Source organism: Oryzias melastigma, unplaced genomic scaffold (genome assembly GCF_002922805.2).
Source record: "Oryzias melastigma strain HK-1 unplaced genomic scaffold, ASM292280v2 sc00311, whole genome shotgun sequence".
NCBI classification, from domain to species: Eukaryota; Metazoa; Chordata; class Actinopteri; order Beloniformes; family Adrianichthyidae; genus Oryzias; species Oryzias melastigma.
The window spans coordinates 111,708-123,131 of record NW_023416919.1 but is presented as its reverse complement, the minus strand read 5'-3'; the positions used below and the strand labels follow the sequence as shown (position 1 = coordinate 123,131).

General features: G+C 38.4%; 1 protein-coding gene across 1 annotated transcript in view; it reads right to left on the bottom strand.

Annotated features, from left to right (window-relative positions):
* Nucleotides 1-11,424, bottom strand: part of LOC112141446 (microtubule cross-linking factor 1) — a gene marked incomplete at its 3' end in the record, with an annotated part of 72,414 nt that overhangs the window by 8,833 nt on the left and 52,157 nt on the right. The window contains 3 exon segments of the mRNA XM_024264581.2: nucleotides 3,713-3,868; nucleotides 7,749-7,973; nucleotides 8,954-9,055. Of these exon segments, the coding sequence (XP_024120349.1) occupies nucleotides 3,713-3,868; nucleotides 7,749-7,973; nucleotides 8,954-9,055 (483 nt within the window).

The following is an 11,424-nucleotide window of genomic DNA, read 5'->3' as shown; positions in this document are numbered from 1 at the left end:
AAATATAAACACTTGAATTATTGTTGCATCAATCAGTTTTGCTGAAATATTTGCATTTTTCAGATTTATTTTTTTTTTCTTACAAAAATCATCTTTCAAAATCTTACGTACGAAGATTTTAAAGAACCAGGGATCTTAAAAATGACAAATACATTTCTCTATAAACTATGAGAAAGGCTGCAGAAGAAGCTGCAGAAACAAGGAGAGTAACGATGGAAAGTCACATTTCAGGCACTCCTGCAGGAATACAAACAAGGAATTGTTGTCTTTGATCAAAACAGTCAACAAATAAAAAGCTTGTTGAAAATCCCACAAACACTAAAGATGGAAAGAGCTGTAAATCTTTCCATGAGAGCTCCACATCTTCCTTAAAACAACAAAAACAAGAGATGTTCGACAAGATCTGGTGCCTGGGAAATGAGAGGAGACAGAAAGAAGAACACTTACCTTTCTGCCCCTTCTAAAGACTGCAATTTTGACACTTGAGTGAAATAAATCCCTGCTTTCAATTTTGTGCTGTAAAGGTTTTTTCTGTAGAAAACGAAGCATTTTATTTACAACACATTCCTCCAAAGTGATGAGTGTTTACTGTCACCGCAGAGGAAACATCCTATCTACATTATTCATGTTATTGCTAAACTCTAAAGCTCTTGAGCAGCATTGGCTCCTGGTGGAACTCCGAGGAATGAGTCAGGATCCTTCAGCACTCCGACAGCTGAATTCTCTCCAAATCTTCCAGAAGTTTTGTGAAAACTTCTTGACACGCTGTAATCTCCCTCCGCCTGCAGGACAGAGCTCTGCTCCGCCGTGCTGCACTTAGCAAACGTCTACCAATGCAGCAATGCATTAAGACGACGGGAACATCTGCTCCCTGTGAAGTCGGATCACTCCTAAAACCCTTTTAATGACGAGGCTGAAAAATCCAAAACACCTGACAAAGTCGAGCATTTAGGGTTGCTCAATAATGCATCTCCAGCAGAGTGCTGCTTACATCCTGCTTTTACTTGAACGAGCAGGTAAAGTGCTCCAGTGAGAGGATGGAAGCAGATCTCCACACATGCTGTGGCAGAAATCCAAAAAACTCACATTAATTAAACTTACCAGGAACATACACTTCATCACAGATGTGTCAAAGTCAAGGCCTGGGGGCCGGATCCGGCCCTCCGAGTAATTCTATCCGGCCCTCCAGATCATTTTATTGTTATTAATGGTCCGATGTTATCTTGTGCTCATTTCTAACTTGTATAATTTTAATGAAATATATTTTTATGTAGCGTAAAATATTGAAAGTTATTTAAGATTTAAGTTGATTTATTCTGGAATAATATTCCTGCCTTTTTATTATTCATAATTTTAAGAAAACGGTTTTAACATTTTAAAAATTGGCATTCTACTAGCTTTTTGGACTATTTTGCCATTTACTAAGAATTTTTAGGCTATTTTGGAGTTTAGCTAATATTTACATGCTAGCTGTTTTGGTTGATTTAGGCTTTTTTCGGTTTTTGTAGATCACTCCTAAAACCCTTTTAATGATGGTGAGAGATGATGGTAAGATGTTTATTGGTGCCCAAAATGTGGCAGGAAAATATCCCCCACACCATGACACCACCACCACCAGCCTGAACCATTGAGGATGGATCCATGCGTTCATGTTGTTCTGTTCCTACCATCTGAATGCAGCAGAAATAGAGACTCATTAGATCAGACAATGTTTTTCTATCTTCTATTGTCCAGTTTTGGTGAGTCTGTCTGAATTGTAGCCTCAGTTTCCTGTTCTGAGCTGACGGGAGTGATACCCGGTGTGTTCTTCTGCTACAAGGTTGGACCTCGGTTGTAACTATTTGAGTTACTCCTCTATCTACTACTCTATCAGCTGAACCATTCTGCTAATTCTGGCATCAACAAGACATTTCCACCCACAGCACTGCAGCTCTCTGGATATTTTCTCTTTTTCTGACCATTCTCTGTAAATCCTAGAGATGGTTGAGGGTGAAAATCCCGGTAGATAAGCAGTTTCTGAAATCCTCAGACCAGCCCATCTGACACCAACAACGTTCAAAGTCACTTCAATCATCTTTCTTCCTCATTCTGATGCTCAGTCTGAACTGCAGCAGATCGTCTGGACCACGTCTACACGCCTAAATGTATTGAGATGCTGCCATGTGATTGAATGATTAGAAAGGTGTGTTAAGGAGCAGTTGGACAGGTGTGACTAAAGTGTCCAATGAGTGTATTTTAAAGTCAGTTGATCTTTTTAATTAAGTCAATAAGAAGCATTAAAGTGGGTGTACTGATCAAAATGACTGCCTCCAACCAGAGAAGTGGGTCAAAATCTGCATATTAAGCCAAGCAGTGCTAGTGAACAGCTGCCAAACATTCATTCAGTCTCTGGAACAAAAAGCAGAAACGTTCAAACAGAGGAGCCGCTCAAAACTCAGCTAATGCACCAATTTGAGAAAATTTGATGTTTTTAAACTGTGGTATAAGTCAGTTTATGGACGGGCATCCTTTAAACCCTTTAACTTCACGGCTTTTTTAGTATAACTGACTCTTTGGTTTTGGTCAGGAAAGGCAATCCTCTAGCTTCAGCCATTTTTGGTTTTTGGCATCAACATTATAGAAGAAAGATATTGACTGACTCAAGTGTTACTGTTGTGTTGCATCATTCATCCAGAATGTAAACATTATTTAAAAAACAATCTGGACTAATGAATATTCAGATTTATTGTGTCAGCAAGTTTGAAAACTACTAATTTCAAGTCTTGTCCTCAACATCAGGGGTGTCAAACTCAATCACACAAGGAGCCAAAATCCAAAACACACCTTAGGTCACGGGACGAACAAGATAAACATTTATTGAACACTAAAACTACATTTTTAATTTTTAAAACCGTAACTTTTTAACATTATTATGAACTAGATACAGTATATAAGACTACCTGTGATAGTGCTAGTGTGATGCTGTTAGCTGAATTTGGCTGCTGAAGATGCTGTAATTGATAGCTAAAAACTCTGAAGCTGATAGCTGAAAACGTTAAAGCTGATAGCAGCTAAAATATTAGTTTAACTTCAAAGTACCGTAAAAAAGTTAAAAAAATAAAATAAAAAAATAAATAAAAAAGCCTAGTTTAGGCAAAACAGCTAGCATGTAAATATTGGCTAAATTCCAAAATAGCCTAAAAAATCTTAGTAGATGCCAAAATAGTCCAAAAAGTTAGCAGAATGCCAATTTTTAAAACTTTAAAACTGTAACTTTTTAACATAATAATACATAATAAAAAGGCAGGAATATTATTCCAGCATAAATCAATTTAAACCTTAAATAACTTTCAATATTTTACTCTCCATAAAAATATATTTTGTTAAAATTATACAAGTTAGAAATGAGCAGAAGATAACACCGGGCCATTAATAACAATAAAATCTGGAGGGCCAGATAGAAGTAGCCGGAGGGCCGGATCCGGCCCCTGGGCCTTGAGTTTGACATCTGTGCTTCAGCTTAACTCCAAGTTTCCACTAAATTAAAGCAAATATTCCAAACATCCTTTAACTTCTACAGATGTTTTCATGTTACTGTTTTATATCTCTATGCTGATTTATTTTTAGGCAGTTGTGTGTTTTTTGTGTGTTTTTTGTGTGTTTTGGTGCAAAAGAACAAAGAATAAATAAACCTCCATTCAAAGCAGTGGGGGTGGCTGTGAGTGGGCGGTACCTGTCTGTGATGCAGCAGGTGTGGATCATGTGACTGCAGAGGGGTGGTGGGCCCGCTGTCTGGGGTGTCTCCTGTCAGCCTGTCGTCTCGGTCCGACTCCCCCTCCGCTTGCTCCATTATAGCTCCCAGCTCCTGGAAGTTTTCCAGTTTCTCCGCCTGGAAGAAGAGATACATGGAATAGTCTGTGGGCTTTAAAACTTCTGTTCCAAGCATTTAGTGGTAAAGAAGCAGAGAAGACACCGAATGAATGACATGGAAAATATTAAACACATTTTAATTAGAAATTTCAGGAATCGACAGATCTGACAAATATTTAACAAGAGGTCTGCTGGGTCTCAAGATCATTTGAAGGAGATGTGACAAGTATGAGAGAAAGGGAGCAGACTAATTCCTGGAGGAGAAGGGGAGCCGACTATTTCACGGCAGAGAAAGGGGGAAGACTAATTCCTGGAGGAGGAAGGGAGAAGATTATTTAATGGTGGAGAAGGGGGAAATACTATTTCCTGGTGGAGAAAGGGAGCTGACTATTTTTACAGCAGAGAAAGGGAGAAGACTATTTCCTGGTGGAGAAAGGGAGCCGACTATTTCACAGCAAAGAAAGGGAGCAGACTATTTCCTGGCGGAGAAAGGGAGAAGACTTTTTCCCGCTGGAGAACACATCCGAATTAGGGATTTCAGGAATTAACAGATTTGGCAAATATATAACAAAAGGTCTGCCAGTTCTCAAGATTATTTGAAGGAGATGCGACAAACAAGTATGAGAGAAAGGGAGCAGACTATTTCCTGGCGGAGGAAGGGAGAAGATTATTTAATGGTGGAGAAGGGGACCAGACAATTTCAAGGCAGAGAAAGGGAGCAGACTATTTCCTGGCGGAGTAGGGGGAAGACTATTTCATGGCGGAGAAAGGGAGCAGACCATTTTCTGGTGTAGGAAGGGAGAAGACTATTATCTGGTGAAGAAGGGGAGCAGACTTTTTCCTGGAGGAGAAAGGGAGAAAACTACTTCCTGGTGGCGAAAGGGGGGGCAGACTATTTCTTGGCAGAGAAAGGGAGCAGACTAGTTCCTGGTGGAGAAATTGAGAAGACTTTTTCCTGGTGGAGAACACATCTGAATTAGAAATCTCATGAATCAACAGATCTGACAAATATTTAACAAAAGGTCTGTCGGGTCTCAAGATCATTTGAAGGAGATGCGACAGTGTGGTGTGAGGCTGGATCTGGCTCCTCGCTGCTCCACCATCTGTAAGCACAAATTGGATTTTGCGACAGGATGCTGAGCGAATGATCGGTTGAGTCAGGAAACAGAAATCGGATTGAGTTGAAGCTGCAGTAGACTCACATTAAAGGACTCGTCCCCACATAAATAAATGCTACAAATGATGTTAGGCACGGTCACATATTAATGCTGCACCACAGAGCAAAGCAGGTTTGTGCAGCACCTACAGCAGGAAATTAAACCTGCAGGATCTAGACCTCCATCTGCAGGAAGGTAAAGCAGTTCAGAGGAGGCCGACCTGTGCAGCCATCTTTCACCTGAGCGGAGAAAAGCTAAACCAAATGATGTGCAATCAACGAGCAGCTGCAGTTTAACGAGAAGACCTGGAAAATCGACCACAAATGAAGCTGCTCAATCAGCCAATTACCCATCAGTCCTGCAATGGAAGGGTTTTCCCTCAAGGATGGGAAGTCTTCCGGAATAAGAAACTTGTTTGCTACAGATTTCCCAGCTTCCATCTTCTAACCATAATCTGATTCCTAGAAATGTACCTTCACTGAGCATCTATGATGAGACGGCTCAGAACCCATCTGCTGATTCCATTACAGAAAATGAGAAAACTGGGAACTGCATCCGGGAAGCATTCAGCATGTCCAGGTCAGGGATCATGGAAGGACTCATCCTCCCACACAGCGGTGCGTAGCTGCAGTTAATGATCCTGCCGCTAATGCCTCAGAGTCTCTGCAGCTCGTCTCAACATTCTGCTCCATTTTTCTTTCAGCTGAGTCAAAGCAGCAAAAGTGTTCCAGCATTCATGTTTGAATGTGGAAAACGGTGAATTAAAGGGATGCATTTCTGATCCAGGGTTAAGAAAAAAGAAGTGTTGAAATTTGATTGACTTTTAGCTTCATTTTTAGTTATTAAATCAATAAATTGATTACACAGCAACTTCCTGTTTTTTAGAATAAAAAAACAAAAACAAAAAACGTCTCTTTGGTCCTGTGATGGACCGGAGAACCGCTCAGACTGAACCTTCACTTCATCCATCAGTAGCTGGGTGGATTCAGGTTCACCATGACCCCGAACAGGTTTATATTACCAGTTACATACATGAATTGTTGTTGTTTTTTTCTATAAATAAACAAAATTTACTTTGAAATCAAAGTTTAAAGAGGCCATACCATGAACAATAAACTTTTTGTGCTTTTAAGTGTATTATACTGTCCATTCTTCTCTATAAAAATGTTTTGATGTATTTCTGAGTGATTCTCTAAAAACTGTAGCAGCCCCTCCCATACCCACGAAAACGAGCGGATCCTCACGATCTGACGTCACAGAGTGAGACCGCCCCCTCCAGGAAGAGTCTGCTCCGCCCCCAGGTTAACATAAACACTTTCTCCGCAAAGCTAGCGGCTCAAGCTAGCAGTGATCAGCTAGCTTTGTGAGTCTCCCACAGTCGTGCAGACGCCGGCTGTCTTTGTTGTGAGGCAGTTCAGCGATGGCAAAGAAACGCTCCTTCAAGTTAGCGTTCAAACTTCAGGAAGAAACTTCTAGAGAGGAATCTGCGCGACATGTTGGGATGGATGCTGAACGTATCAGAGAATGGCGCAAGCAGACGGTGAATACTCAGAAGACAGCAGTAGAAAGGGTGCAGACTATTTCCTGGTGGAGAAAAAGAGCAGACTATATCCCTTTGAAGAATGGGATCAGACTATATCCTGGTGGAGAAAGGGAGAAGAGTATTTCCTGGCAGAGAAAGGGAGCAGACTATATCCTGGTGGAGAAAGGGAGAAGAGTATTTCCTGGCAGAGAAAGGGAGCAGACTTATTCCTGGTGGAGAAAGGGAGCATACTATTTTTTTGGTGGAGAAAGGAAGCAGACTATATCCTGGTGGGGAAAGGGAGCAGACTATATCCTGGTGGAGAAAGGGAGCAGACTATTTACTGGTGAAAAATGGGAGCGAAAAATTGGGAAAACTGGTTTGAACGTGGAATATTGAGCAAAGGAAAAGGATTTTTGATCCGGAGATTAATGATGCCTCTAAGAGAAAAGAAATATCCACAGTCAGTGCTAACCAGTACAATGTTCTCATCAATTCAATAAATCCTGAAATGATCATCTGGTGATGTCTGCATTTGTTAACCAAATTTTACCGCAAAATTAACCCATTAGCCATCACATTCGGTCTGTGCCAGATATGTGGGATAAATTCCCGGGCTACACTGTATGTACATCAATGAAAAAATTGTCTCTTTTCTTTTTGTGGGTGACACGTTTACGAGGATGGCTTTAGGATGACATCATGAAATGGGCGGCACCTTCAAGAAGTGAAAGGTGGAGCCTCATAGATCAAGTCTTTTTACTTCTAGTTATGAACATAGTCCACAAAAATAACTCATTTTTCAAAAATAATATGTTTTTTTGTGTTCCAGAGGTAATATATGGTCATAAATATGGATATAGAACAGAATGGTATCGTGCCTTTAACATATAGATGGATATTTAATGGGATCATGTTGAACCGCACAGCAAATTGAATCATAAAAGTGAATCAAAATCAAATCAATTCAATTCAATGTTTTGGGAAATTAGAGAAAATGTTTCAATAATGTTGAAGATTCTTAAAGTTTTGTTAAGGCTTTCATGTCATTCAGATGAGAACTCAGTTGAAATCGCTGAAATTAAAGATTTTACATGTGAAAACTGTTCAGAAGAGAACCTGAAGATAGAATTCACTGTTCTAATAATAAAGACAAAGGAAGCTCAGATTCAAGATTTAAAATCCATCCAAGGCTCGAATGATGAACAGGAGTGTCTCACCTCTGAGTGCGCCGCCTTGTCTGCCGAGTCGTCTTTGCGGCCGAGCCTCCAGTTGGTGAGGATGGCTCTGAGCTTCATGTAGAAGATGATGGTGTTGCGTCTGAAGAGGCGAACCTCCTGCTGCATCGCAGCTCTCTCATGAGTCCAGGGCATGTCCAGGCTTTGGAGGCCCTGAAGCTCCAGACCTTCTCGCTGCATCTCCAAACGCAAACATCCATCCTCCTGCTGCAAAAAGAACAACGAGACCATCAATACACCAATCCATGTGTCCACCAATTCATCTCCAAATGATCCAGTTTTAGAGAAATCATTGGGCTCATATTAGGGCTGTGTATCGATAAAAAAAAAATCACAAATAATCGGAAACCTGGGAAAAAAATTAATCGCAAAATTATTTTTTTTAGTTACAGTATTTGCTGACCACTTATTATCTGTGAATAATCACACAAAACTATAAATTTAGCTCATTTATTCTGATTTAATTAACCCATCATGACGATAAGCATTAGTAACGATTGTCGTGTTACCATGACAACGTGCCGGACCATGCATCAAATAGTCAGTTTTTTGTGAAAAATAAAACTAAACAAAAAATAAGAAGATTAAAGTACTAAAAACCAAATTAATATTCATTTCTTTAGTAAATAACAATGGTATAAGTGGGAAACTGCTGCCCCATGAGGTGCGATTAATTTGCGAAATAAATATGAACGAGCTAATAATAATTTGTTAATCTCGTGCGTTAACGCGTCAACGTGCACAGCCTTAGTTTATATTAGAATTAACCAATGATTTAGGTGTTAAGTTATTCCTCCTCTCTCAGTGCAGACAATACATGGCCTAGTTTTTCATAATCGAGATTTTCAAAAGATGTTAAAGATGTTTTTGCAAAGTGATGCTTACATTGAATAAAACCTAAACTTTAAAATGTACAAATCTTATATATTTACAAAAAATCTAATAAAAGAGCAAAAAAAAAATAATACGTTTTTATACCCAAAAATGGGATAAAACACCAAAAACAAAGACGAATAAAACTCAAAGACATCACTGATGATCACCTAATGCTGTTTCTGCAGCTGAAACCGAAGCAGGTTTTATAGAAAGAGATCAGACTGATGAGAAGCTCAAGAACAAGATGAAAGTAAGGAATATTCCTGAAACTTTCATGCCAGAAACTCCGGTTGGTGGGCGGAGCTCTGTACCTGCAGCAGAGAGCCAGCAGCCTCTCGATCCTCCGCCGCCGCTCTCATCCTTCGCTCGTGCTCCAATCGGAACTGGACGTCAGGAGCTGGAGAGTCCCGCAGCTGAACCAACAGAGCACACACATTCACTCACACACGAGGAGGAGGAGGAATCGCTCAGCAGACGCAGGTTTCCTCACACTCTCAAACACAACAGTTAAAGTCTGGAAACTCATACCCAGACTTTGAATTTGCTGCTTGACAGTGTGAGCTTCGGTTGGTATTTACAGCAAAACTAAAAGACAAATTCATCAGTTTTTACATCACAAAAACTAAAATCCCTTCATCCAAAAATTGAACAATATTTTACAAATTAAGCATATCTTTAACAAATTTGAATATTATTTTTTACAGTTAAGCTCATCAATAAATCAAAACATACAACAGAATCATTTATTTAATCTTAAAAATATTAATAATCTTGATGAAAAAAGATTGAAATAAATAAAAAAGTTATTTTATATAACTTATTTATATATTTTTTAATTCAAGTCAGAATTAGCAACAAAAAAGTTAAAATTTTTCTAATCACAATAAAATGTTTTATTTAATTAAAAAAATAATAATTAATAATAAGCATTTAATAAAATACAAAGTTTAGAATCTTTGCTCTGCTTTTTTAACCAGCATTTACAAATAAACTCATATCTTAAAAATGTAACAACCAAACAAATTAAAAATAGAAGTCTCATTTTCTTTAAATTTGAGAAAAGGAAAAAAATGTCACAACATTCCATAGCTTATTTGTTTTCTAGCGATTAAAACTTCAGTGTTACAGCCCTAATAGGCACACCAGCCTCAGTCTAGGGGGGAGACCAAAAAGAGGACCATAATATCTGAAACCAGACTCAAAGATCATGAGGAACACTTTTTATTTATAAAAAGAAAGAAAAAACTGTGTCCTGTAAAGCAAAAAGAAGTAACTGCTGGTTAAGAAACAGAAATGTGAAACAAAGGGATTGGAACCTTGGGCAAACATAAAGTCAGGGAGACTTCTGACGCAGCATTGTTGACCGTCGGAGTCAATAGCTCCCTGCTAAGGCTGCCTAATATGATCTAACTAACAAAAAGAAACAAATCAAGACCACAAAGACTGCCAAGCTCCAACCCCAAACTAAAATAACAAAATCCAGCAGTGTAAGACTACTGAGGACATAAAGAGGAGAAAGATCAAACCAGCACCACTCAAACTCAAAGACCTGCCGCTCCTCTGCCCGCCTGACGGCCTCCTCTGGCTTAAATACCTGGCAGGTGCAGATCAAGATCATTAGCTCCGCCTTCCAGGTGAGCAGAATGACACGTCAGGATGCAGAACACCAGCAACAGACTTAACACTCAGTGTTCTTTTAAAACCTCATATAAAAACTTTTTGAAAAAGTTCCATAAAATAAATGTAGAGAGGTTAACCCAATAACAGCTGAGGTGTCGTCAGTGACGCTTAAACACAAAATGTTTAACATACTGTAACTCTTCAATTGTTACCACGATCAACATAAATCCAGTTGATTTTTAAAGGAGAAAAACAGCGTGAGCAACACTGATCGTGTCACAAATGCTCATTTTAATAGTCGACTAATCACAGATTTTAGATTCACAATTTTAGTCAATTAATCTTGTCATGCAAGCACACATCTTAACCATCATTAGCTTTAAACTAACTAAAAACTATATATATACCATTACCTGCGATAATGCTAGTGTTTTCTGCTGTAAGCTGGCCGCTGAAGATGCTACTGCTAATGGCTGAATATGCTAAAATAGCTAATAGCCGAGGATAGCCAGCTAAAATATTAGTTAAAGGCCAAATTAGCCTAAAAAACGGAAAAAAGTTTAAATTAGCCAAAACAGCTAGCATGTAGCTGAAATATTAGCTAAACTCCAAAAAATAAAAAATAAAAAACCCTCAAAAATCCTAAATTAGCCAAAATGGCTGGCATGACAATGAAATATTAGCTGAGCTCCAGAGTATCCTTTAAACTGAAAAAATCCTAAATTAGCCAAATTAGCTAGCATGTAGCTGAAATATTAGCTAAACTCTAAAATAGACTTAAAAACTAAAAAAATAATTAAAAAAAATAGGCAAAATAGCCAGCATGTAGCTGAAATATTAGCTAAACTCTAAAATAGACTTAAAAACTAAAAAAATTATTTAAAAAAAAAATAGGAAAAATAGCTAGCATGTAGCTGAAATATTAGCAAATTTCCAACTTAGCCTAAAAAACCTTAATGAATGCCAAAATGGTCCAAAAAGCTAACAGAATACCATAATAACTTTAAACTTTACTACACTCAATCTCCATATTATATAAAGTAACGACTAATCAACTATTAAATTTGTCGTCAACTATTTTTATAGTCGATTAGTTGTCGATTAGTCAAGTAATTGACTTTTAAACTAGTTGTTGACTATTTTAATAGTTGATTAGTTGTTG